Below are 26,412 nucleotides of genomic sequence, written 5' to 3'. Positions count from 1 at the left end.
ATACGACGAGAACTTCCCGATTAGGTTTCTAGCTCAGGGAGGTCGTTCGGGTTCTCAAAGGCACATATTGAGTCACCTTTCTGTGGCGGAAACCGCTTTCAGTGAGGCACCGAGTCCTCAGGAGCGTACCGGACAAGTCGAACTGTCCGAGGCTGAGTGCGACATCGACACTTTGAAAAAACTCAAACTGGGTCTGCGCAGTTCGTTGTGGTCTCGACCGCAACAACAAACTGGACAAGGACAGCAACAACCGCCGTCTGACTACTCGATCGCCGTGTGAGCTGTTGCTTAAACGTGCACCTTTTCCGATGTACATACACGGCACAGACTGTTTCACATTATGTCAAAAAATCAATTACTGCCAATTATAGGTAATACCTCTAAACAAAGCATTGTTTAATTTGTTGAAGATATCGGTAAAAGTGGCCGTTTTTGTGAATGACCTTTTTACTGTACTTAATAAAAATTAAATCGTTCTAGTTTTACGGAAAAAAATCAAAATTTTATACGGAGAAATTAAAAAATATATATTATATAAATTTGTTGTTAAGAATCCGCATAGTCAGTATCAACCAAAAGGAGTATCCATTCTCAAACTCTCTCGTCCGATCAAAACCATTATCTTTCTTTCCCTAAAAAAAGTTTGAGGTGACTTTTCTAGGTTTAGATATATAAACAGGATATAACTGCTTAATAATAATGTCCACCACTTACGAGACGAATAGAGTAGTAAATTTGTTAGATACTGACTTGCGGATGTAATTTTTGTTAAAACGAGTCACATTGCTAATTCACACTTGTGACGATTTTCGAAATTGTTCTATACAATTCAGACAATTCTATACCCTGATTATTATGGCCTGATTCGTTTTCAAGCTCCATGGAGCGAGCAAAGTGTTTTTGAAGTCACGATGACGTAATTTAGCAAAACTATAATTTGAGCAACTGTCAAATTACGTCATTGTGACGTCAAGAAAGCTCTGGTCGCTCCATAGAGCGTGAAAACGTATGTGGCCTATAACTTTAGATGCACGTCATCAAGATGAAAATAAGCTGCGTTGTCAACATTATAAAAAACGAACCAAAATTGAAGAATATGATTTTACTCTCAAATGTGACATGTAATGTCAGAACCATTTTTGAATTGCATTTGCAGAAAGGTCTGAGTGATTTTTACTGTTTTAATTATTAAACTTTTAAGGTATTGAAAGTGAGGGAAGTTTAGTTTAAGCGTGTTTAGGAGACCCTGAGTTGAGGGTTTTAAGATCTGATGTGGTTTACTCGGCATATGTGTAATAATTTTGAGTAATAATGGAGATATGTTTATTTGCGTAGAATTTCAGGTAGAGGCTCAACAATTCAATGTTTTTTTTATTGGTTCAATAGGCTTACTCATGCTAGTAAATGGTCATATACTTAGTTTTAGTACTGCAGACACATTTTTAGATCAAACTGTAGACGTAAGCTTCATACAAAAATCTAATAGAATAAAGTTTGGAGCTAGTATTCGACAGTTTTGGCATAACAGACAGCTACGTGAAAGGATGTTGGAATGTTGTTTGTTCACAAATAAACCGTTTAATGACCACCAGGAACGTCAAATAGGATCACAAGTCACAATAAATTTTGAGAACGCTGATATTTACGTCAAACTTTGACACTTCGAGACATAAGGATCCGGTGAGATAATGATCGGAATAGCTCGGTAACAAACAACGAACGACAACGTTGCGCACTATTCCCAACATATTTTAAGGCGCATACGTAATTTAAATTTCCCTATCTATGCAATGTTATTGTCCAGTAAGTTTGGTTGGCTATAGAATCACCTGTGTTATGATTTGACGTGCAATAAAGTTATAATAATCATCAGGGTATACCTATGTAAGTTCGTATGCATGTATATGTTTATAATTTAAACTTTTCGGCTCATATTTGAATAAAAATGAAATAGTTATAAAAATGTCTACTGTATGCCTAACTCAAACAATAAGATTGAATCAAAATAATGTTGAGAAAATCCTGTACCGGAATTACATAGTTCTAATTAAATAAAGATGGTGGTTAAATTATCAAATTTTGTTTAATTTGGCTTTCCCTCTTAAGCTTCTCACAAACAACGAGAACGGCAACAATTAATGAAATAATGAAATAACAACCAAACATTTTGTTTAATATTGGTATATCAATTAACTTTAAAAAATTTGGTGTTTCATTTAAAAAATAAATATGATAGAATACTGTGCGCCCGAGCATCCACTATGACGTCACATACCGCACAGCTTGATTTTTACGTCTGCCCCTCATCAACTCAGCTGACGATGATAGATCATACAAGTCAACAACCTCACTCTTGACTCTAACCCTAGATTTGATTTGATAAAAATGTGTGATTTAAGTAAAAAATTAAGACAAACAAAAATAAATGAAATTCTACAACCCTAAAGTGCGCCGGTTTTTGGACCGCTGGCCTGGCAAAGAAACGTTTGGCATTTACAGGTTTCTACCGTTGTTTTTTGTGCTCGGTGCCGCTCTGGAATTCTCCATGATCAACTGGAAAGTGGGTGAAGTAAACTTTTGTAAGTTTCAAACTTTTCTTTAGTTTATGATCTGGGATCAAACAGAATACCTATTCACAGATAATACGTATAAGAAACGCGAAGCTCTAAATATCCTCCAAAAGAGAGAGGCAGAAGAAAAGGCTCAGTGACTCAACCAAAGACTGAAAACAAGATGCCAGCTGGAGTGGGATGGTCCCGGTACCTGAAATTTTCAGCCAGCGCTCTGTTGTCAATGATGGCTGGATCCCAAGTGGTACATTTGTATTACAGACCATTAGATGACTTGGAAGTTTATGTTGAGACACTTGAAAAAGAGTTAAATGTGCCTAAAACTGTTTAGTTAGTTTTTTGGTTTTGTAGTAAATTGAAGTGATTATGAACCAATAGATTTTTTTATACTCTTTAGTAATTATAACTTAAACTCAGAAAATAGTGGTGGTTGGTGACAACACTGGTACTGATTTGTCTAAAGTTTGACATTGTTGTTATAGTTTTGACATTTATAACAAACAGTTTGAAATTCTAGTTGAGACTGTTGCTGTTTTTCCACTAATTAAGTATCATAAAGATATTGGTAAAGCAGCAGCATGTTCAAGCCACATATTCTGGAAAATTATGAGGATGACCACTTGTGAGTACATGACTTTCTTACTTCTGTTAAGCAGTGTTCTATAACTGAGTCCTACAATTAGGTATTTAAATGCCTGTTTTCTGACTGTTGATGAAACTTAAATAAAGGATGGAGGGATTTTACATAGCTATAACAATACACTTTTTTTGACACATGCAAGATATTATAAACTGCTTCCTGCTAATACATACCATTAAACATATTAGTTGGATAGTTGGGATAATAAGCATGAAACATTCCTAGATGGATTAATAGAAAAAATAAAATAAAATGAAATGTGGTGAACTTTCAACTTATTTCTAATTTTTATTTTATTGAGTTTGAAATTTCAAAATAAGGCTGAACAATTAAAACATTCTTTACATAATTATTATCACATTGCACTATTTTATGTAAAACTGGTGTCAACATGTGATTTTTTGTTGATAAAAACTAGCATAATCTGTCTGAATTTTGCAAGTATAAGCAATATATGATCCATATTATAACAAACTGATAATTACTCAATGAGTGTGACACTATCTAAATTCCTTTTGATTTGTGTACAGCTTGATATGATATATTGTGTTAATTAATGTGTATTTTTCAAGCTCAAGTAGATATTTGGATCCAAACTAAATGTTTAGTTTTATTACAGTACCTACATTTTGCTATAATTTGAAGGATTGGAACATGTTTTTAACACAACTGCAACATACTGTTTTGCCAGTCAAATGGTCTGAAAGTACCAACATTGAAATAATACCATTAGGGTAAATATTTTTCCAGTATAGATTAAAAAGTATATACAGGGTGAGTGTACATTTAAGACACGTTTTATTTACATACTTACAAGGTAAAGCGCGCGCGCACACGAACAGCTACATAGGTATTGTTTGCTTGATTGATAATGGTAAAACAACAAACTGATAAGGTACTTGACGTCGTAACCCAGTTTTATTCTAATTTTGTCACCGGTGATTAGGTTCCTTGTAAAAAACTTTAAATAATAGGATCAGTGCGTTTTGTGATTCAATTTAACAAAATGTGTTATTAGTTAGAAATGGGTGCTTATTTATATCATGAGTTGAACTTTGATTATGAAGGCGACTTGCCTTCTACTACTGAAAATAGCCGCAAAAGTAGCGCCCCCTTGATTCACAAGTCCATCAGGTATGAATAGTAGAGAGTTGTTTCTTTCAAACACCCAACAGTGAATATCTCCAAAACGCATTAATTGTATAACATACTAAAATAAACCATTTTTTCAGCAATTTCAAAGCAGATCAGATCAAGACAGTGTCCCGGGTCTATTCGGATGTCCTGGCCCATAAACCACGGAACTTTTACGAATATGACAACTTTAGCCCGGTTAGCGACGATATTGACGACTACAGCCTGATTAGAAAAATTGGCAGTGGCAAATACAGTATAGGTAAGCATGTAGCTACACTCAACATGTTAGAATTAAAAATATAATTTTAAAATATTTTGGACTTTGCGGTGTTGAAAGTTGGAAGTTGAATAAGTCGAAAAGAAAACGAATTTCATTTTTGAATTCCTCACAGAACACCTAGTAATTATTCTTAATATTTCCTTAAACCTATCTTGCACCGTTTCTTACATATGTTATAAAAATAGTGGATTTGTCAACAATCCGTCGGTGTTTTATGGTTTAGACCTATCTAGGCTACACTCAAATTTCAACGAAAAATATTGAGCCGTTCTCTAGATATTTCTAATATGTCATCAGCGTGAATCGTCCTGTATACCCTGTGAGAATGATATTTTGTTGTTTAAATAGTGTTCGAGGGAATCCACGAGCCTAAGGGTGAACGAGTGGTCATAAAAATGCTGAAACCAGTTAGAAAAAAGAAGATTGCGAGGGAAATCAAAATTTTGGAGTGTTTAAGAGGTAATGTATAGAGTTGGCTTATACAGGATGGATTAAATTGGTGCATGTATTGATATTTGGTTTATTTTTTAACACTTTTCTTTTTTAAATACCAATTAGGTGGAACGAATATTATAAAACTGTTAGCCGTAGTGGAGATTTTGGGCATGGATCTAACTGCTTTAGTGTTCGAACAGCTGGTCAATAACGAAGACTTTAAAAATGTCTATCTCAAACTGCCCGAAGAAGACGTCCGATTTTACCTGCACGAAATTCTCAAGGCCTTGGACTACTGTCATTCGAACGGAATTATGCACCGGTATTTCGGATATTATATAGGTATTTTTCAACAGTGTTGATGGTAGTTGTAATTGTGCAGGGACTTAAAACCGCATAATCTGATTGTGGATTTGGAGAACCGAAAAATTCGGCTGATAGATTGGGGTTTGGCTGAGTTCTACCATCCCGGGCAAGAGTACAACGTGCGGGTGGCCTCCAGGTACTTTAAAGGACCGGAACTCTTGGTAGATTACGGCTACTACGACTACTCGCTGGATATGTGGAGTTTCGGGTGCGTGTTGGCTGCCATGATTTTCCGCAAAGACCCATTTTTCCACGGTAACGACAACCATGACCAACTAGTTCGCATCGTGAAGGTTCTCGGTAAGTTTGTATCGATTTTTCTCTGTTGAAATCAACTAAAACGTGTGATATAGGCACAGCCGAACTGTACACTTACTTGAATAAGTACAACATCCATTTGGATGAGAGTTTCCGACAGATGATTGGACAGCACAGCCGAAAGGCGTGGCAACGCTTTGTTAATACGGAAAACGAGTATCTAGTGGATAGCAACGCGTTTGATTTGTTGGAGAATTGTTTAAAAATCGACCATATGGAGCGTATTTCGGCTAAGGAGGCGCTCAGACACAAATACTTTGCGAAAACGCGGAAACGAAGCGGATTTGAAATTGGAGCTACCTCTCAGCAAGCAGTAGCGGATTCTTGTGGAGACGAATTGTAATGTCTTATTTTGGTAGTATTACTGTTATGGTAAATATCTGTTTTTTTAATTTATTAAGTAGGCCCAGTTACCTGTTAATTTATTTACTAATATTATATTTTCATAAAATCGTGCAAAAATAACAAACTTGTGGCTGTGTTCACTTCTGTATCTTTGTCTAAGCCTTTGTTCACACTCTTTTTATGATTAATTTGATATGATGCAGTCTTCTTACTTATTGGATGTTATACTGAATAAAACTCTGTTTCTACCTGGCTTTTATACGCCATTTATTTGCCGTATACAGTTTGTCTGCTGTCAAGAGGAAATCGGTATATTATTATGTTCTTAGTCGATATCGTCAAAACTGCACTGTCTAGAGGGTGGAGCCAGGGGCAAAGCGATCACCGGCAACGGAGCGTTTTCCCAGTAACCTGTATAAAGCCAAAATAAATTTTTGGCCACGTTGACTTCCATTTTAGTTTATTCACTGAACCGACGGAGTAAAATCATTATATATCGGGGATTAAGCCGACCCCCACCTGTTCTTATACCTTATAATGATATTTTGACTGATAATAAGGGGGTTGTTTGATAGGGAGACCTTATTTAATGAAAATATTTGTTCTTTTGTAGTTTGTTTTGGCAAAAGTCTTGATTAGGCTGAATAGTATTGACCGACGTTGATTTCCTAATAGTTTTATGACTCTGTGGATTCGGTGAATGTATTGATTTTAACTTTCCGCACGTGCATGTTATGATAAAGCAAAAAAAGGTACACTCTTGATTACCCGGAAACCTGTCTCCACTAGACATATTACATTGCATACTCAAAGGAGCTTCGTGGTAGACCTCGTCGAGCAGCTGAACTCTCATCCGATTCCACGAAATGGCGCCGTAATTCTCCGAAATCGGCCGGTCAGCGACAGAACTTTGTCCTTCCCATTCTTTCATGTAGTTAAAAAACGTCCCCAAAGCTTGATCGGACACCGAGCTTTTGCAGACTTCTAAGGGTACGTGGGGGTAGTAATGGATATAGTTCACGCACATTTCGTCGCTTATTGAAAAACCCCCTAGAGTAACGTTGGTTCTGTCTACAGTGTTATAGTCGCAGTGGGTTATCAACACGTGACCCTAGGAAAAGTCAAGGTGAAAAACAGAACAATCAAGAGATATCATAAACCACTATAACTTACCGGCAATACTTTCACTGGCTTTTTCAACCTGCGAATTTCTTGGAAATGGGTGCTATAGTGATTGTCCCTATTTAGTTCCGGTAATTCCCGACCGTACGCATCAAAATGACGCGTATATACTCTGATTCCCGTTAAGTGAGTGTGCAGTTGCGAGCCGAATACGGTAATTCCCTCGGGACGTAAACCCTGCGAATCTTTTCCATTAACAAATCACTATACAATCTGATGCTCATTGTGCCTACCACGGAGGTGCAAGAGCTGATACAATATCCAGTCAACGAAAACGACTCTTGTTTTGGTGGTATGGCCATTTTATCAGTATACTCCAAACCGAGTTCTATTACACCAGCGTCCATATCTCTTAATTGATCAGAGACGTAGAATCTGATTCCGGAACTATCGACAAAGCCTGCCGAATAAAAGGGTGTAGTGAATTTGACGCTTATTAATATCGCGTGTGTATTACCAGACTTTAATTCAGGGTTGTTGTAGTGAACCTCCAACATAACGTAAGGATTGAAAGTTTCACCACCCAACGGTAAAGCAGCTTCCTAGAAACGGTTTGAAAATAGTATTTATTTTCAGTAAATACAAAAATACGTGTCACTTGACAGTAAAACTACTTTCTTTACATTTCCTCTCGTTGCTACATAGAAAACCTTATACCATTACCTCTGGATAGGTAAAAGGTTGAGCCCCCATGGCCCAGGCCGCTAGCACCCGTTTGCACACTTGCGTTTTCTTTGGCCTCTTCTTGTCGAAGCAATTGCCGCTGTACAACGGCACTTCCTCGAAAAACGCGGTTTCGCAGTGGAATACCTCCATGTGATGTACTAACCCTTGACTGGAGCTTTGTATGTTTGCTTCGTACTGGGTTTAAAAGTATAATCACTGTTCAAATTTCACAACACTTTGATTGATTAATTTTTACCTGATAAATGTGGTGTTTTTGTTTCAAAAACTCATTTGGAAGCTTAAACACTCTACACCAATAGGTCGTTTCTTCGGCTGGTACTTTGACTTTATCAGCCAAAAGATCCAAAGGTTTGACGTGGTTTGGAAGCTTGTTGTTGGCCTGCAGGTTCTTCAACAAATTTACCCGGACCATGCCATGGTCGTCTCTGGTTGAAACGGTCACGTTTAGACCTTTCGGCGACACCAAGTGCTCTTCACCTCTGGACCATATCACGTGAGTGGTACCTTCCTCGATGATGTAGTCCCGGTTGTCACACGTGTCAAATTTACGCTTGAAAGTAAACTTGGTCACCCTACCGGTAATCCGGTGTCTGAACCCCAAACAGTCTTGGTGACGATCGATTTCCAAGACTCCTTGTTCATCTGCCCAGGTGTCCTATATATGGGTACGCAATTTAGTTTTATATCTTTATTAGCCAAGTTAACTTACGGTCAAACTTAGTTGCTCATAAAGCGAAGGTTTCCATAGAAGGCAATAATCGCCTAGCAAAGTTTCACCGCGGTCAGAAAAACCGAAAGCAAACCATCCAAAATTAGAAGGCAGATGTATCTCAAAAGTTAAAAGTTTCTGAGGATAGTCGACCATCCAGTGCAAAGATAAAGTACTGTCCCCATTGAGGGACACGTTGAAGATCTGAAGATCATCTATTAAATTCCTCAATTTTCTTACTTTATAGATAAAAAGTGTGTAATATAATTACCTTTGGAGGACTCGACTGAACTAAAAAGAAGCACTACAGTTATGGACAGCACTAACACAGAAAGAACACTTTTCATAGTGATTACATTATCTTAAGGTGGCAAAGACGGCAAGGGCTAAGCACGAATGTAGAGAAGTTTAAAAGGAAAGCGCGGAAAACACAGGATTTGGGTCGAATGCGCATGGCATCTCGTAATAACAGCTTTTTTAAAATTTATCGGATATTTATTGTAATGTTTTAACATTTACTATAAAAATTAGAATTATAACAGGGATGTGGTTTCCTAATAATCTAAATTTGTTAACTATGAGATTTGGTTTAAATTGAAAACGAAGACTCGTATTACTTAATTGCTATAATTCAATATTATATTTTTTATGGAACAAAATTTTGGCAATTAGTTACTATATTCGTAATACAGTGCTTTACTTTACACATCGTTAGCCTTTATTCATAATGCGTTCAATGTTGCTATTTTTTGCGGGAAACCATCAAATCATAACCAGCTGACCAAGAAAAGTCCAATTTTCTAAGGTTTTATTCGCTTTGATAATATTTAGTTCAAGTTTACGTAGGAGCAATTTATTCTGCACTTAAAAATAGCATAATGACACAGTGACAATTACTTTCTATAATAGCCGGCACCACCGTAGCTTCCATATCCACGAGGACTTGGGTGCGTCTGGTACAGCGTGGATACAGTTTTGCCGACAACCGGTACATTTTCTAGGTGTGGTTGCACGTACCTTCCCACACCATAGTCATATCCGTTGTTGTAGTCGTCCACGTTGTCGTCCGCTATTCCATCCCCATCATAGTCTTGATAATAACTATTCGGATAACCCCCATGGTTTCCATAGTACCCATAACCATACGGTTGGTAGTATTGGCTGTAAGGACTATACTGACTGTAGGGGCTGTAGTAGCCGCGATTCAGGCCATTTCCATAGTAATGGTGCTGTCCACTTAATGGTACCGCTAGAACTGTAGTTACAGCCAACAAAACACTACAACCAGTGAAGATGAAGTTCATTGTGTCGTTTGATCATCTTGGCAATCAAAAGTTTGTATTTATAATCCTTTGTTGGCAGTGAACACGTCTCGGTGGATGATTTATCTAATTATAGTCGACTAATCAAATTTGTATTGACGAAATCTGTTTGGGGTCAATAATAACTCTTCGCGGGCATCGTCAAGGTTCCTATGATGTTATTAATTTCAGTTTGCAATTTTCCGGTCGTCTAATAATGAATAATTAGAGACGTGTCTGTTAATAAGGTTTCGTTTTAATAAACCCTCAAGGGTGCTCGGTTTAAGGGCGGAAAACGACCTGGAATGCAATGCAATAAACCGCAGCCACGCCACGTTTCAAATAAAACCGCCTTGGAATTTAATCGTAAAGGAGGATGATAAAGAGCGCTTCATTAAATTCCTAGCCCTGTGATTAAAAAGACAGGATGATTCCTTATTATTTTGTAGGGTGCGAAACGGGACGACAATTTAGTTGTAAAGCTGATGCATTTTGCAACAAAAAAAAATTTTAGGTTTGAAAGTACAGGGTGGCCAACTAATCGCATTCTTAGTTGACTGTATCTAGGAAACCAAAAATAGTACATGTTTATAACAAAAATGTTATTAAGTAATGGTCGTGGTGGCTAAATATCGTCGTTTTCGAGATACTAACTGTTAAACCTTCGAATTTTCACTATTTGGAAGGCTATAGCAGTCGAACGGTCGATTCGAGAGAGATAGAGCAAAACGGTTTACACATGTTCCTACTTGACTTTTTTGAGATCTATCTTATGATGGTTTTTTGAAATTGTTAAAAAAAAAACATTTTTTGTTTTAAAAACTGATTAAAACAAAAACTGTTTAGATTAACCAACAGAAAACAAGGAATATTCAAGGGATATATAGGTATATTTTTTTGTAGATAATAGTTGTTATTATCTATTCAAAACTAGTGAGTAATAAGTATATTATGAAACAGTCATAGAAAAACGATGTTTTTTGCACACCCAATATACTTTTCCATATTGTTATAAAGCTTCATACATTGATGATAGTACACCTATGTAATTATATTTTTTACCTTAGCATAATATCGTAAACAAAATTTTTACTTAACAAGCAATTTCATCAAATCAAGGTATTTTTTTTACTGAACACTTCGAGTAATAATTGAATTTATCAGAAAAAAATAAACCTTGCTTTGGTTCCGTTTTTCTGTGGTTGGTCGAGTCAAAAATGTACAAACTTTAAATTGGTTTAGGTAAATACCAATTATACATAGAGACAGGCCAGGGACAAAACTTTGAGTTTTTCTAGATCCTATTAAGACGTCTCGTTATACTAAAGTGCTTATTTTTCGGGGCAAGGTCTCACACACATAGTTCTACATTGTATACCCCATACACGTATTTACTCAACATCCCCAAAAAAAAATGTACGCGAGTATATAAAGCTTTACGAATAGAAGATTTGCATTAGTTCCACTTATACATATAGTGAATTTTGAACTAAAAATTGAAAAATGGCAATTAAATTTGCTTTAGTTTTCGTCGTTTTGACTGTTTTCTTCAGTGTGGGAATAACCGCCCCTGGGTATCTACACAGCAGCTTACCACTACCTGTAGCAACTAGTTACAGCAACAGATACGACTATTCAGTTCCTATTGTGAAGACTTACAATCCTGGATACTACAACCAATACGGATACCCATCCTCACCATTATACCATACTTATGGATCTTATGAATGAATGGTAGTTGCACTGTCAAACTATTAATTGTAATGTGTTTACATATTATAGTAGGTAGTTATATTATTTATAATTATCTTTTTTTATGTATGAATAACAATCATTAAAGAATGCGAAATACGACCTACTGACTGTTTTTAATTATCGATGTTAACAAACGATGGCATTAAGTAATCATATAAAATACGGGTCCTATAATAGTTGTAATAAGCGCAATTAACTAAAATGGGGGCTAGACATATAAATATCCACAAGTACTGTTTTAGCGACTTGTGGTAATATGGTGAGTGCGATGTGGAAAATTGCGTTATTCTTCACTTGTTTGGTTGCTTTGGGGGCTGCAGCCCCTGGCTATCTTTCTGCTTTTCCATCTTTGCCAGGTATTTATTACTACAATTTTATTCTAATTAGTAAATGTACCGACATCAAGTTCAAAAATACTCCAGAATTTCGATATTTATTGGAACGTCCACTATGTGTGTACATACATACCTAAAAAAGGTAAAAATAGAAGGGCCGTAACTAGGGTAACTCCCACTAGTTGACCAAAAAACAAATTTAAAAAATGTCAGTCTGTCAACCCCCGGATCAAAATTAACGTTTTAATGTGCATTTAATAAAAAATTCTCGTTCGAAAATCACATCAAAATCATGCGCGAGTGTATTTCCGTCCATATTGGACAGGCCGGTGTCCAGATTGGCAATTCCACCTGGGAACTGTACTGTCTAGAACACGGTATCCAGCCGGATGGCACGTTGGCGACCCCATCTCCAGGTGTTGTGTCTGACAACTGTTACGGCACCTTCTTCAGCGAGGTGGAGAATGGCAAAATGGTTCCCAGAGCAGTGATGGTAGACCTAGAACCAACCGTGGTTGACGAGGTACGCACCGGTCATTACAAGAAGCTCTACCATCCAGAGCAACTGATAACTGGGAAGGAAGATGCAGCGAATAACTACGCCAGAGGCCACTACAGCATAGGCAAAGAAATGCTCAGCTCGGTAATGGAGCGACTGTACAAATTAAGCGAGAACTGTTCGGGCCTACAAGGATTCTTCGTTTTTCATTCCTTCGGTGGGGGCACCGGGTCAGGATTTACCTCTTTACTTATGGAGAAGCTGAGTCAAGAGTTTGGAAAAAAAAGCAAACTGGAGTTTGTCGTTTATCCGGCTCCCCAGGTGTGTACCGCAGTGGTGGAACCCTACAACTCCATTCTGACCACCCACAGCACCCTCGGACACTCCGACTGCGCTTTTATGGTGGACAACGAGGCTATCTACGATATTTGCCGCAGAAAATTAGGCATTGAACGTCCTGACTACATCAACCTAAATCGTTTGATCAGCCAAGTGGTATCCTCGATCACCGCTTCGTTGAGGTTCGACGGAGCTCTTAATGTGGATCTAACCGAGTTCCAAACCAACTTGGTGCCGTATCCTAGGATCCACTTTCCTCTAGCTTCCTACGCTCCTGTTGTTTCTTCAGAAAAAGCCTTCCACGAGGGTATGTCAGTAGCGGAAATCACGGCGGAACTGTTTGAACCAACCAATCAAATGGTTAAGTGCGACCCACGTGAAGGTAAATACATGGCCTGCTGTCTTCTCTATCGCGGTGACGTAGTCCCTAAAGACGTGAACGCCAGCATTGCTCTAATGAAAGCCAAAAGTAGCGTGAGATTTGTGGAATGGTGCCCCACGGGCTTTAAAGTGGGTATTAACTATCAACCCCCCACTGTGGTTAAAGGGGGCGATTTGGCCAGCGTTCAAAGGGCTGTGTGTATGTTGTCCAACACAACAGCAATCGAGTCGGCTTGGAAGAAATTGAACAAAAAGTTTGATTTAATGTTTGCCAAGAGGGCGTTTGTGCATTGGTATGTTGGAGAAGGTATGGAGGAGGGAGAATTTTCTGAAGCCAGGGAGAATTTGGCTGCGTTAGAGCGGGATTATGAAGAAGTCGCTTCGGACACCGTCGAAATTGAGGAAGTCCTCTAAGATTTGGAATTATATAATGAGGTTGGAATAATAAATGAAGGATTTGGAATAAAGCTATTATTATTTTTTCCGTCGAAACACAGTCAACGGAAAAATTTTGTAACCAACTCTTATATTAATTGGCGATTAATAATCTCAATTTTATTAATGCGTTCACACGTTAAACCATTATTTTTCATAAATAACACTCGTTGGTTAAGTAACTATAAATTAATCACATTTTTTTTGATCAGATTCATTATTGTATTTGCAGTTTCAAATCCCTGGTCCTACAGCACCTATTACAAGCCCTACACCTACTGGCACTACTGGTACAACTCTCCGTGGCATCCCAAGTACTACTACAGCTCCTACTGGTAGCATTGATTTGTCTGTAGTTATGAAAATTGATCAATAAAAAACTATTTATGTTTAGTCATGGTATATTACTGATCTCTTTTTACTGATTTCTTTTTTAGCAACTATTAAGAAAATTTATAAAATACGTGATTGTTGTCGTCGACAGATCAGCGTAAAAACCTTCTTGCATGGGAAATAATAAATTAACTCGACATACATAATACATAACATAATTAGCAACGCTCTGATTGGTCCTCGAACCTTGTTAGACGCTTTTTGGACAGAAGAACCTTCGCACACATATTAAAAACCGCTACAAGAAACTAACAATAACATCATTTGTTTTGGTGTTTCGGTCAAGGGGGATGCAGTGAAGCGCAACTTTTGGTCAAAGAACCGTGTGTTCATTGTGTTCCCTAAGACAAATAATCTTAAGTGAGTGGGACGGTGTATAAATAACCATAACTGAACTGAACATGTCGAATACAATCAAAGTTCAACAAAATGTCAGTGAAACTGTTGCTAATAAGCCTCGTGGCGGTGTTGTGTTGGACGGCAAATGCCGCCCCCAGGCCCGGATACTACGGCGGGTATCCGGCGGCTACGTCATATTCGACAAGAATTGACTATCACGGACCGGAATACGTAAAAACGTACCCATTGATCACCACTCCTATAGTAAAAGCAGTAATTCCAGCCGAATTAGGTTACCATCACGGTTTGGACTATGGTTATGGAAACTACGGAGGCTATGGAGGATACGGTGGATACGGTGGCGGATACGACCTGGGTTATGGTCACCATGATCTCTACTATTAACCTAACTTTATGAACATAAATCTGTATGCTATAATATTTATAAACTTTTGTTATTTAATTTATTAAAGTTGAGTTTCATAACAGTTTTATGAAAATTTATATCGCTTCTTCGATCTATTTGTGACCCTTAAAATCAGCTCATTAATATAAGAGGTGATTACAACATTTTTCCGTCGACTGTAGTTAATAATAAATGTTTATTATTCTAAAAAGTTTGAAAAAAACTAATTGTCAGTTGTATAGGCAATACGGCAAACCGAAATCATAGGCACCCTTGACAATGACAGTGACAGTTGGTTCTGTCGTTAATGGTGGATGTCAACTGAATAATATGTGTGGAACTATACTATGAGACCTATTTGGTTGCCTTTGATAAAATCATGCATTAATGGGACTCATTAATGAACGATTTTGTATCCGTTATCGTCCATTAAAAAAGCTGATACGTGGTCGACGAAAAAAAGTTGTAATTGTATAGGCGACACGGCAAACCTAAGTCATAGGCACCCTTGACAATGACAGTGACAGTTAGTTTTGGCGGTAATGGTGGGTGTCAACTAAATAATGTAAGTCTATTTCTCTCTCTTTAATACAAATAAAGAAGGATAGAAATCTATTGAGAGTATTTGGTTGCCTATGATAAAATCGTGCATTAATCACGTAGAGAAGTTTATTTCTTGAGTAGTAGAACATACAATTTTGTTAATTTTGCGTACAAATATCACCGTAATGGCGGCTAGCACCGACGTAATTAAAGGTTCAACTACAGTAAGTTGTAATTTGAATGTGACAATTCAGATGCAAAATGTCACAGCCAAATTAAAACCTAGCCTAGGGTACCCTAAATATGTCCGTGTAATTGGTTCTAAATCCTCTGCCGTACCACGTGATCAAACAGAATGCACAATTCGTATATTTTAGTGTAGATTCTCTTCCTGGACGTATTCGGACCTGAAATTTGTTATTTTTTTAACAAATCCATTTTTAACCGTGAAAGTCACCTGGATCAGACGCAGGATCCGGAATTATCGTTTTCCTATCGAAACGGTTTTGAAATATCAACCCTTTGACGGGATGCTGAAGCACTTTGTAGTTGAATGAATCGTTGGACACCACCTCACCCGATTTCCAGTGGTAGAACCCCAGGTCCGCTTTTTTAGGTATCAGGAATTTTGAGCCTTGAAAAGTACGTTTGGAATTTTGTTTTCTGAAAGCTGAAACTTTATAAACCTTTGAAGATGGGTTTCCAGTCCTCCTTGGATAATCGTTCCGTGTAGTCGATGTAGCCGGAAACTTCAGCTCCGGATTTCGTAAAAGCCCTCAGAAAAATTATAGTGGATAAAATTCCAATTCTGTTAGCTCTTTCCCTGTTAAATAATAGTCATTCAAAAAGATTATGATGACGTAATTTGGCAAAACCGTAATTTGACAGTTGGTCAAAAACGCTCTGCTTGCTTCATGGAGCCACAGGAGCGTTAAAACGAATGCGGCCACTATATTTTATTGTCAGATGAGCTGTTAGTTACCTGGAGGCTAATTCTTTAAGGAAAGTATCGGCGTCAGGGACGATCAAACCCTCACTAGACAGTTCGTAAGCTTTATATGGGGGATAGAGATAGTTGTGAACTGCAGCCAATCTTTTTTCGAACTGTTCTCTACTTAAGGTTTCCCCAGAGCTTCTGTATCCTGCAGAATAAAATTTCTGAACATTGTCGAAGCGATTGTTTAAAGACTTTTTTCATCAAAGTAATAGTAAAAGTAGAACCTAAATTGGCGATAGTTCTGGACGTTTCTACGCTTTGCAAGTAACAAGTGTCTTGGGCAGTGGACAGCGAATCCAAGTATTCTTCGTAGCATCTGAATTTCAGCAGGTTACGATCCGCCTCGATTTGGGGGGTGGCTTTTAGAAAAATTCGAGCCATTTGTCTTTTTTACACAGGAAAAAAATTACTTAAGAATCTTAAAAGTCCCAGCTCTGACATATAATAACTATCACTGATTAATATAGGTTAACAGGTTTTAAATGCATTTTTACTAAACTACGTTTATGGTATTCAAATAATTTCACTCGATTAAACCCCCTTATACAAAAAATTAAACTCAGGTTTGTGTGAAAACGACACGCACTACAGTATTATATTGACATAATTGTGTTTGTTTTAATATACTCATATAAATAAGACAATATACAGACACTCGAAACATTCAAACATTTTGAAGCTGAGACGTTGATACTCCATCTATCAGTGATTAACCAATGTAAGGTAGCCACTTCCAGGGATGATGAGATTCATGGGGCACCACAATCTTCTTGGTAAATAGCGGCAAGTGCTTAAACACCGGGATGTACTCCTTTTCGATGATGGTGACCGGTTCGTGGTGTTTGTGGAAGAAGAACGTCGGTTTGGCCATGGTCGCTGCCACCAACACGATCAGAACTAACGCGACGTTGATTTTTACCATTTTTTTCTGTATGTTCGTTTAGTTTTCACAAGAGAACTGTGACTATAGACCTGTTTCAATTTTGGCTATTTATATATTGGGTGAGGGGTTGATTAAATAACAAAAAAAAAACCGAAAGGAAGGCCGTGATTTTGTGAAATTGGTGACCCCTGACGTTTTGTTGAACACGACCAGGATTCGGGTTTGTTTCGCGGTTCGTTTAGTTTTTGGGAGCGGAAAAACAGCGTTTTGTCACGCTTTATACTGACAAAAAGCCACAAGTTTACACCAGACATTATCAAACAATTTTCATATTATTAATTTACTTACAATTTTAAAATAGATACCTACATACCGGGTGGCCAACTAAAAATGCGAGGTATTTGGCAATTATCTATCGTACAGGCTAGAAGCACAAACATTTATAAGTGAAAGGGTCAAAAGAAACACATCTAAAACATTTTGGTAATTCCAGTGTGGCCACATCTACATGAAATCAGTGACGAATTTTTGCTCGGCAACCCTAGTAACTGATACCATTTTTGAATTCTGCTACTTGGTCACTATAATTTTTGTTCTCAAAAGTTTTTCTCTAATCTCTAAATGTTGTCGTTTTCGAGATTATTATTTATTTATTTAGCGTATGGCACACTGTGAAATTTAAATCTAAATAAATTTAAAGTTTAAAATAATGTACATGGGTATTTTGAAAACTGTTGGAGAAACAAGAATGGTTAAATGTAAAATAAATCGGTTTTATAATATTTTAAATTGTTACCGTTCAGTAGATACGAAAATCTGTTGCAACCCAAAATCGTATTGAGTCAGACATTCAAATTAGATAATTTCTGCTGCATAACATATTTATCTTGATCATAAAACAAATAATACATCTACACTATTGCAACAATAGTAGTGATGTCGATTTGAAAAATAGACTGACAATGTCAGAACCACATTTTCTGCAATTTTTTACTATAGCAAATAATCGGAAGGAACTATTTTTTCAACGCTAAACTTGATTAAAACAAGAACGAAACCGGCGGGCGTTTATAATTAAAGCCGGCATTTTTCTATTTTGGACTGGCAATGATAAAACCAGATTCGCTTGATCGTTTTCCTTTGCATTAAATCATTTGCACACTAGAAGAACACAGGACCGTGTATTGCACCTGCAAACTGTTACACAATCATTCTTTCCTGTACGTTTGGTGAAGACCTGAATACGGACCTGTTTAACTATAAAGTGCATGAAAACGGGAAAAATCCAGGTTGTATTATATTGTTGCCAATGTAGGGGCCCTTGCTCCACTTTGGGTGGTTTTTTTTTGGGACAACCACACTCACCTAGACATAATAGTGGATTTGACAAGAAGGTGGGGCATTTTCGAGTATAAAATGCCCGAATCAGGGTGTTTTAGGCATCAGTTACTTGTGCTCTACATCTGAACTACCAATACAACGTTAAAAATGATGAAATTGGTAAGTGAAGTTGTTTGATCAGTCGACGGGGATTCCATTAAGAAATTTAGGTGGTCTTTGTTGCCCTCGTGGTTTACGCTTCCGCTGGACTCATCCCCTTAGATGATGGTATTGGTTTGGGCGGACTAGGTGGTATCGGACTGGGCGGCATCGCTCTGGCTCCCAAAGTAATTTCAGCCCCTATTGCGGTTAAGGTACGTTTGCATCGCACAAATTAACCACGTCAATTTTGACTGAACAAAATTTAGGCCGGTGCTGTGTCGTACCAAAACAGCAACCTGTTGTCCCTTCACCCCACCCCTGTTGTTACCAAAGCAATTGCCGCCCCCATCGTAACTAAAGTTGCCTCTCCAATCAGTGTACTTGGAGTTGACGGTAAGTTTATTAATGCATTTTTTGTATGTGTTTCCAATTTTGAACTCTCTAGGTCATCTGGGATTGGGCGGTTTGGGGTTGGGCGGCATCAGTCTTGGCTACGGCAGATAAATTACTATTTACCATAGCCGGACTGATTTTCTTCTGTTAAATAGATGAGCAATTACTGTTAACTAATTTATTCCTCTTTAGTTACAAATAAATGTGTCATATTATGATTTTGTGCGTTTTAATATTTTATATACCTATAAGGTATAGTCTAGTCGCTAAAAACTGCTAGAAAAAAATAATGTTTCCATTAAGGCTCGATTGCGCCAAAACCTGCACAAAGACTATCATTGCTACCCCATTTTTATGGGTTTTCCATCTTTTATTATAAACAAACAAACAACACAACAATCATCAACTGTTCGCAATTCCGTCATCATCATCATCAGGTGGGTTCTTTTCCTCGACTTCTGGACCTAGGGAAGTAACTTCAGTGGTCGGTCCTGTTTGCTCATTTTTCGTGTTGATATAAAGAGGACAGGCCTGTGGCTTCGGATTCAGATAGAGCTGTAAAACTACGGGTATTTGCAAAACGCCATTGGCAGGAGCTTCATCAATCATAGCAGGAGAGTACAGCAACATCTTTGGAGGTTGGAGCACCGGGTACCGATCCACCCGGTAACTGTAGCTGAATGCTGGTTGAGATGATTGTTGGTCGTAAATTACCCTTGCCATCAACCCCGAAAAGGGTGTGACCACCATGAAAACGCCACAAATAACAGCAAAAGTGGTGAGAGTGTACATTGTGTATTGCAATTACTTTGGTTTATGACTTATTTTGGACGTTTGAATAGTTTATATAAGAATAAGTGGAGAAAAAGGAAGCGGCGGTAAAAGCGACACATACCACATGCAGTTTCCGATTAAATAATGATAACTGACTTTTGCCGGTCACTTTTTGATGTCCTGTACTGATAAAGATTACATCGACACTGAACCCAATTTATTGTTACTCTTATAACATCATTATGATACATTTTATTATTATTACTAACTAAAATCTGGCAACAAAGGAGCTTTCTCCGAATTGGAATTGTCCAAGCACAACGTTTGCAACAACGTCACGTTGTCCATGCTTTCGTAATTGGGTTCGATGGTTGGGGTTTGCAGTGCAAAGTCCGGCAACAGCGTCTCATCCTTCACTTCCGGCACTTCTACAGCTTCGGTCACCTCTTCGACGGGGTCCTCTTCTTCGGTGAAAGGCTATAATTTATACAGGGTAATTCAAATTTGACCCTCACCATTCAGATCTCAGAGATACAAGAAAGTTAAAATTGGGGCAAAGTTGTACAATTTAAAGCTGAAGCAAATGCCGTATTAAAAATTTTGATTTACCGAGTACAAAAAAAACAAAATTTTTAAAAGGGCATTTCATTCAGCTTTAAATTGCGCAACTTTGCCCCAATTTAAACTTTCTTCTATCTTTTATAGTTTCCGAGAAGCCAATTGTGAGGGTCGAATTGGCTTTACTCTGTTTAGGTACACTCGAGACAAAATTGATACAGAAAGTCTCATAAATACAGCTCACTTTGATGTTATAATACTGAAGAAAAGACGGATAAAGTAGGTACCTATTTTCATTTTTCCAGTAAGACCACCCTATCTGAATTACGTAACGCAGTTAAAAAACTGTATTTATAAAACACACACAATGGTGCTACACCTTTACGAAACACTTACTGGAACTACAGGCATAGTGCTCTTATACTGAAAAGCACTGTTGGACAAATCAACTTCGACGGGGAAGAGTGCAGGCCCGGAAAGGGCCTCTAAATGCTTTTCGTGAAGTTCGCTCAGCCCTTTCGTAATCCGCACCAGTTGTCCGCCCAATTGTTGCACGTGTTTACTGTCCAGTAACTCCATTTTGACCAACACGTCCGCACGCAACTTGGCGAAACGTTGTCTGGCCAGTTGGCGACACCGCAAAATCAATCTGAGCGTCAGCAATCCTTATTTTTTTCAGGTCACACTTGACAATTAACAGACCTGTACTCGTAGTTTCCGGTTTCCACCCTGTATATGGGTTCCTGCAATGCGGCGTAACCACACTCTTCGTCGTCCATTTCCTTCACTTTAAGACAGTAGGCAAGGTATTCGAATTTGGCGTTTGCGTATTTTTTAACTGTTAATCGGGTATCGGGAATCGCTTTATGCAAGTAGGTGCCCATGTCTGACAAAACCTGTAACCCATCATTTTTTTTTTTGTAAAAAAACCAAGTAGATTTAGGCTGTTTGACGATCTTTTTGATGTACCCTATCTAAGGAATTTTTTCTGTATAATGAAATGATGAGACATTTTTAAACACCAAGTCAGACTTTTTTTGGTTAATTATGCAAAGAAACATTGAACTTTTGGATTGCTTAAAAAAGAATTATTATCAAACATTTTATTTATTTTTTTTAATTTGTATACATTTTTAGTCCACTGGGTGCAGATAGTCATTCTGAACATTTATGGCTTTTTGCAAATTTCCATATCAAATTATTTATCAAAGAGCCTTATAAGCTTCAAGTTAATAATTAAATTGAAGAGTTAATTAAATTAATAATATTTAATTAGCCCTTAATAATAAGCAACTATTAGTTGGCAACGCGGCTAAGAAATTGAAAGAAAAATTGTCATAAAACCTTAAAGAAAAATCATTGTCAACAATATACAGGGGCAAACAAAATGTCAAAATTCCACGGATAGAGAAGATTCAAAAAGATAGTGAGATAAGCGTGAAATAAATGAATAGACCACAGAAGGTGTCTTACTGGTTTAACTTTATGAATCATCTCCAAACCGCTTTTCTCCATGTTCCTGTGTTGTTCACCAAACAGTCTGAAAGCCTCACTGGCTCGAGGTTGGGGTTCTCGGACGGCCAACGAAGCAAAAACGTCACCCATCGCTTTGATCGTTTGCAACAGCTCCATGTGAGCCTAAAAAAATCCTTATATATTGTTGGTATTTTAGTTGCGAAACAAACTCACGTGTAACACCCTTTTTGCGTGTTCTACCAGCCCTTTATACATAAATTCAATGTCTTGCAATTCTTGCATTTTTTTCACAAGGGTGTCGTTGCACAAGATCGCTCTGTATATTCAGGTTTTCAAATTGTAAATTGACTTAAAAGTGTGTTTTATATATAAGTTACCTTGAAAGTCCTAGAGCATCAGCAGTGGAGGAACTCATATTCTCCACTAGACGGTGTTTCATCTTCTTCAAGACAATGTCCAAGCTTTTGCCTTGCTGAGGATCGGCATGCAATTTGTTGTAGTTGATCACCACTTCGTCCTGAAAATTAATTATAGTGGAAATAATCAATTAGGGAGATTTGGAGAAATAGTACTTTGGCCGCTTGAATCATTTTAGCTACTTCCACTTTAGTTTTGCCTTTTACGGATTGGCCGTTTACGGACACTAGCTCGTCGCCCGATTGGAGAGTGCCATCCCGGCTGGCCGCAGTGTTGTCAAAAATCTGCACTATGTACAAACAGGGGCACGATGGCGCCCCACCACCAATACTAATCCCTATCAGGTTGTTTTCGTCTTTTTTGATGACCACACTGCCTGAAGTCACTGTCATTCCCCTATAGAAATTATAACAATAATTCACTGAATGTCATGCATTGGAACTGTGATAAAAGTTTTACCCATGTTTCACACACTTATACTATAATACTATAGGTATATTAAATAAAGCTGAAACTAATTAATGTCTTACTGAGTGTCCTCTAGATGATAGAACATCAGACTGCGCTCTTCATCTTCTACTTGCTGTTCTGAAGACGTTTGCATAGTGTCAGAATTTTATTGTTTTTTTTTGGAAACTGAGGATTTTAACCCTTTTTTTCTTTACATTCTTTTTCATTAGTTTGGCAAAACTATACTTTCTATATCAAATTTGACTACAAAACTATACTATCGATATTTTTTTAATCGTGTGGCGTTTTCAGGAAAATATCTGCTGTCAGTAGCCAGTAAAAATAGCAGAAACAATTATGAACTTGCATGCTTAATCGTAATAAACAAACTCAAACTATTCAACAAAACAAAAAAAAATTATATAGGCCGCATTCGTTTTCAAACTCCATGGAGCGAGCAGAGCGTTTACTACGTCACGATGACGAAATTTGGCAAAACCATAATTCGACCAACTGTCAAATTACGCAATTGTGACGTCAAAAACGCTCTGCTCACTCCACGGAGTTTGAAAACGAATGCGGCCTTGGCATACCAGCTCATAACATCCGCTTTGGAATCGATTAGCAATCGAAAAATCGGATTTTGAATTCGATGGGCAAAATGACGTTTAACCCCCGTTTGCACCGTCATAATTTAAGCCAAACTTAAGTTAAGTATGGTTCAGACTGTGAACAATACAGGTGAAAAATGTCACGCTCTGAACCATACTTAACTTAAACTTCACCATCCAAACGGGTGCTTTCCACGCCATAGTAAAATTTTGATCAAGTAAGCCGAATAATATAACATGCATCACCTGACCTAACATTCTGCTTTGCACAAAGTAGTCAGGTGATCAGTCAGGTCACATTTTGTTCTGTAAGCTGAAATTAAATACAAAAATAATTACAAAAACTATTACTTTACATTTTGTCTTCGGCGTGCGGGCCACATGCATGGTAGTAAGCCGTGGGCAGCTGATGGTAGTGTCGGTAATAGTGGTAAGGAGGGTAGTAAGCCATTTAGCATGCACTATAGACACAGAGAGAACACCAAAACGCTAATAATGTGTAATGACATCTACGAAAAAATCCATAAAAGTAAAATCTACGTAGAATATATGCAAATTTAGCTTGCGATAAGCCCCTCATCGCAACAAATTTAGCTGATAAAGATCCGACGAACGCCCCCATTCAAAAAGGCGAATAATCGATACGGGAAAGCGCTACTCACATTTTGTCTTCCTCTAAGAAGTAATCATACTCTAAGTCCAGCATGCCTCGACCCTCACTAAATTATTTGCTACAGTCTACGGTACCTAAATTATTAGATAGGTCGGGGAACTAAAAACTAGCTGCCTAAAAGGGCTAATACACTGGTTAAAATGCGCTTTCCCGCGATTCTGGCAGCTCAGCTACAAACTGACGGTGAAAAAACTCCTATGCCATATAGGTATGCCACGTTGCCATATTTACAGTGCATTCAACCGTTTAAATTAAAACTTTAGTTCTAGATATTTTGGTATGAATTAGAATGAAATGGTATATTGGACACTAAACTAGTTAATTTTAATAATACTCCTACTGTTCTGGGTTCTGGTAAAAGATGCATTAGAGAAAATATAATATCAGTTGATATAATGATGATGTTACATCAGTGACGAGAAGAAACAATTTTATCTTGTTTATACCTAATTGACAGATTGGACATTTTCTATAAATCCCGTAAGAAAACATTTCAATATTACATAGTGCGTTTTTTCATTTCCCTGGTTGTAGTTTGCATAAAACAGGAATGCATGGCATCATGGCAACTCCAACATCAATAGTTTAAGTCACGTGACCTTTAACCTTAGAAACACACCTAATCATGTGACCATTGACCCAAGAGGCACTTCATGATGCTTGGGCTTCTGTCTGCTTAAACAATTAATTTGGTGTTTAGTTTACCTGGGAAAATTTGTCATTATAATGCATTCTGCTTCTAACAAAATCAACTACTGCACAGGGAGAGAGCTTTATCAATAAAGGTCTCACAATTTTAAAATAGTCAATAATTAAGTGTAAAAACCATTTTATTCAATTAAATACAAAATGAAAATGAGTTTATTTCTTAAACTAATCTTCATAGACCCAATCATAGGTGGCCTGCTGCCAGGAAACCACCTCCTTCTCATTAAACCACAAAGCAATTTCCTTATTAGCTGATTCAACAGCATCAGAACCGTGAATGATGTTACGGCCAACTTGAATGCACAGATCGCCCCTAATAGTGCCAGGGGCACTGTCTGCCGGATTGGTAGCTCCCAATAGTACTCTTCCAGTCTTGACCACATTCAAACCCTCCCACACCATTGGTACTACTGGCCCGGAAGACATGTACTTAACTAGACCGGGAAAAAAGGGTTTGCCGGCCAGATCGGAATAATGTTGTTTTAAAAGTTCCTCTGTAGGCTGTAAAGAAACCCAATTAGATTTTTATAGTCTTGCGTAGGAGTTAAGGCGAGTGATTGCTTACCCAGACAAATTTAAGGGCCACCAGCTTAAAACCCTTTTGCTCGAACCTCTTAATGATTTTGCCCACGAGACCACGTTGCACGCCGTCCGGTTTCACCATGATAAAAGTACGTTCTTTGTTGGCAGCCATTGCTCTCGAAAATAATGAGAAAATTGATAACAAGGTACAAATCATACACTGCAAGGAACCTAAATGGCTGCGGTGGTTTTGAAGATTTGAAGAGAAGCACAAGCCTTCAATATTCAGTAATCAATTTCCTTCAAGGTTGAAAGTTGAAAGGAACAAGAGACAATTCTTTCTTACTTAACCTCAAAAAAAAAACTAACCGCAGACGGCTGTCAGATGTCACATCAAAAATTGTCAATCCAGTGGTGACACCTACCAGTTTCGAAATAAATATAAACTACACTAGTTGAGCAATTAGAGCTGTAAAGAGCAAAAATCGCTTTTTACTCCTTAGTTTTGAAAGGTTTTGGTTTTTTTGGAATAACTGCAGCTTATATAGCGTCAATTGAACAAAAATTAAATACTGTAGGTATAGCAGATCGTACAGACAAAATGTTAATTTTAGCTTTAGATCAATATTAGTACTTACCAAAGCCTCTCTGAATTAATTTACAGGTGAACTGACTATTTTTTTGTGTTACAGCATGTAAGCACAGAAAACGTACTATCATCTTGTTAGTACTTAATGAAACATGGATAAGTAGCTGACCAAACGATCAGACTTTGTTCTTCTTGACTATTAAAAATTAATTTATCAGTGAGTGTAAACAGTAATTTGCATCCAAAAGAACACACATTTCTGGTGCATTGATACGATTATCAAACAAGGTCAAGTTCACATTTATTTAAAAGTATATGAATATGAATAACCCAGAATAACACTAGAAGAATAATAAAAATTTATTTTGGGATTGTGCATACATGGTGGCATACTTCGTAGGCGGCAACTAAGCGTACATCCGAAAGCGCAGTCGGTTGTCATCGTGCAAGCCGATGTTCAAGTGTTCAACTTTTTTATGCATTT

The 26,412-nt window shown here is 37.6% G+C and overlaps 11 protein-coding genes and 2 long non-coding RNA genes across 24 annotated transcripts in view; 9 read left to right on the top strand and 4 right to left on the bottom strand.

Moving 5' to 3' along the window:
• Positions 1-2,077, top strand: part of Dscam2 (Down syndrome cell adhesion molecule 2) — a 31,156-nt gene extending 29,079 nt beyond the window's left edge. For all 5 annotated transcript variants that reach the window (XM_081984336.1, XM_081984337.1, XM_081984340.1 and 2 more), the window contains one exon: positions 25-2,077. In XM_081984336.1, coding sequence (XP_081840462.1) covers positions 25-280 — 256 coding nt within the window. In that variant the 3' untranslated portion in view covers positions 281-2,077. The remainder of the gene's footprint in view (positions 1-24) is intronic.
• A 257-nt stretch (positions 2,078-2,334) lies between these two features.
• sloth1 (sloth 1) lies at positions 2,335-2,962 on the top strand. Its single transcript, XM_081984388.1, has 2 exons — positions 2,335-2,579; positions 2,640-2,962. The coding sequence occupies exons 1-2, from the start codon at positions 2,426-2,428 to the stop codon at positions 2,708-2,710; spliced, it is 225 nt and encodes a 74-aa protein (XP_081840514.1). The 5' UTR covers positions 2,335-2,425; the 3' UTR covers positions 2,711-2,962.
• On the top strand, positions 2,734-2,962 carry sloth2 (ubiquinol-cytochrome c reductase complex assembly factor 6 sloth 2). Its single transcript, XM_081984389.1, has one exon. It carries the CDS (start codon positions 2,734-2,736, stop codon positions 2,899-2,901), a length of 168 nt encoding a protein of 55 aa, XP_081840515.1. The 3' UTR covers positions 2,902-2,962.
• A 36-nt stretch (positions 2,963-2,998) lies between these two features.
• LOC145732244 (casein kinase II subunit alpha-like) lies at positions 2,999-6,344 on the top strand. 3 transcript variants are annotated; one of them, XM_081984376.1, is made up of 6 exons: positions 2,999-3,192; positions 4,443-4,606; positions 4,976-5,086; positions 5,186-5,384; positions 5,445-5,728; positions 5,782-6,344. In XM_081984376.1, exons 1-6 carry the CDS (start codon positions 3,149-3,151, stop codon positions 6,087-6,089), a joined length of 1,110 nt encoding a protein of 369 aa, XP_081840502.1. In that variant the 5' UTR covers positions 2,999-3,148; the 3' UTR covers positions 6,090-6,344. The 3 variants fall into 3 exon arrangements, with proteins under 3 accessions (XP_081840502.1, XP_081840500.1, XP_081840501.1); XM_081984374.1 differs by having other exon boundaries at positions 3,105-3,944; XM_081984375.1 differs by lacking the exon at positions 2,999-3,192 and adding an exon at positions 4,067-4,344.
• Tbh (Tyramine beta hydroxylase) lies at positions 6,334-9,092 on the bottom strand. Its single transcript, XM_081984354.1, has 9 exons — positions 8,941-9,092; positions 8,670-8,884; positions 8,196-8,615; positions 7,937-8,134; positions 7,731-7,815; positions 7,507-7,673; positions 7,265-7,450; positions 6,860-7,202; positions 6,334-6,502 (listed from the first exon to the last, which is right to left on the bottom strand). Exons 1-9 carry the CDS (start codon positions 9,014-9,016, stop codon positions 6,417-6,419), a joined length of 1,776 nt encoding a protein of 591 aa, XP_081840480.1. The 5' UTR covers positions 9,017-9,092; the 3' UTR covers positions 6,334-6,416.
• A 1,039-nt stretch (positions 9,093-10,131) lies between these two features.
• Positions 10,132-14,107, top strand: LOC145732256 (uncharacterized). Its single transcript, XR_014178978.1, has 2 exons — positions 10,132-12,081; positions 13,947-14,107. It is a non-coding gene; the product is annotated as an uncharacterized LOC145732256 (long non-coding RNA).
• Positions 12,234-13,746, top strand: LOC145732243 (tubulin alpha-8 chain-like). Its single transcript, XM_081984373.1, has one exon. The coding sequence runs from the start codon at positions 12,353-12,355 to the stop codon at positions 13,691-13,693; it is 1,341 nt and encodes a 446-aa protein (XP_081840499.1). The 5' UTR covers positions 12,234-12,352; the 3' UTR covers positions 13,694-13,746.
• A 271-nt stretch (positions 14,108-14,378) lies between the features above and the next one.
• LOC145732253 (uncharacterized) lies at positions 14,379-14,950 on the top strand. Its single transcript, XM_081984386.1, has one exon. The coding sequence runs from the start codon at positions 14,537-14,539 to the stop codon at positions 14,849-14,851; it is 315 nt and encodes a 104-aa protein (XP_081840512.1). The 5' UTR covers positions 14,379-14,536; the 3' UTR covers positions 14,852-14,950.
• A 553-nt stretch (positions 14,951-15,503) lies between these two features.
• LOC145732250 (cilia- and flagella-associated protein 299-like) lies at positions 15,504-17,420 on the bottom strand. Of its 2 annotated transcripts, none has more exons than XM_081984383.1 (5): positions 16,617-17,420; positions 16,378-16,537; positions 16,082-16,170; positions 15,853-16,029; positions 15,504-15,802 (listed from the first exon to the last, which is right to left on the bottom strand). In XM_081984383.1, exons 1-5 carry the CDS (start codon positions 16,771-16,773, stop codon positions 15,717-15,719), a joined length of 669 nt encoding a protein of 222 aa, XP_081840509.1. In that variant the 5' UTR covers positions 16,774-17,420; the 3' UTR covers positions 15,504-15,716. The 2 variants fall into 2 exon arrangements, with proteins under 2 accessions (XP_081840509.1, XP_081840508.1); XM_081984382.1 differs by having other exon boundaries at positions 16,082-16,218; positions 16,617-17,407.
• Positions 17,421-18,615: 1,195 nt separating this feature from the next.
• LOC145732224 (uncharacterized) lies at positions 18,616-19,368 on the top strand. The gene is made up of 4 exons (XM_081984334.1): positions 18,616-18,775; positions 18,826-18,969; positions 19,024-19,150; positions 19,203-19,368. Exons 1-4 carry the CDS (start codon positions 18,764-18,766, stop codon positions 19,259-19,261), a joined length of 342 nt encoding a protein of 113 aa, XP_081840460.1. The 5' UTR covers positions 18,616-18,763; the 3' UTR covers positions 19,262-19,368.
• Positions 19,369-20,126: 758 nt separating this feature from the next.
• On the bottom strand, positions 20,127-24,297 carry PICK1 (protein interacting with PRKCA 1). 5 transcript variants are annotated; one of them, XM_081984323.1, is made up of 9 exons: positions 24,099-24,239; positions 23,793-23,945; positions 22,531-22,771; positions 22,336-22,475; positions 22,172-22,274; positions 21,956-22,120; positions 21,185-21,378; positions 20,879-21,131; positions 20,127-20,401 (listed from the first exon to the last, which is right to left on the bottom strand). In XM_081984323.1, exons 2-9 carry the CDS (start codon positions 23,885-23,887, stop codon positions 20,189-20,191), a joined length of 1,404 nt encoding a protein of 467 aa, XP_081840449.1. In that variant the 5' UTR covers positions 23,888-23,945; positions 24,099-24,239; the 3' UTR covers positions 20,127-20,188. The 5 variants fall into 5 exon arrangements, with proteins under 5 accessions (XP_081840449.1, XP_081840450.1, XP_081840453.1 ...); XM_081984324.1 differs by having other exon boundaries at positions 23,793-23,897; positions 24,099-24,238; XM_081984327.1 differs by lacking the exon at positions 23,793-23,945 and having other exon boundaries at positions 24,184-24,297.
• Positions 24,298-24,448: 151 nt separating this feature from the next.
• LOC145732227 (uncharacterized) lies at positions 24,449-25,080 on the top strand. The gene is made up of 2 exons (XR_014178975.1): positions 24,449-24,589; positions 24,644-25,080. It is a non-coding gene; the product is annotated as an uncharacterized LOC145732227 (long non-coding RNA).
• On the bottom strand, positions 24,922-25,700 carry awd (nucleoside diphosphate kinase). The gene is made up of 2 exons (XM_081984332.1): positions 25,383-25,700; positions 24,922-25,318 (listed from the first exon to the last, which is right to left on the bottom strand). Exons 1-2 carry the CDS (start codon positions 25,554-25,556, stop codon positions 24,983-24,985), a joined length of 510 nt encoding a protein of 169 aa, XP_081840458.1. The 5' UTR covers positions 25,557-25,700; the 3' UTR covers positions 24,922-24,982.
• Positions 25,701-26,412: the final 712 nt, after the last annotated feature.

This window comes from Ips typographus, linkage group LG7 (genome assembly GCF_016097725.1).
Source record: "Ips typographus isolate SLU linkage group LG7, UJ_Ityp_2.0, whole genome shotgun sequence".
Classification (NCBI taxonomy): Eukaryota; Metazoa; Arthropoda; class Insecta; order Coleoptera; family Curculionidae; genus Ips; species Ips typographus.
This window is presented reverse-complemented; position numbering and strand designations above follow the sequence as displayed.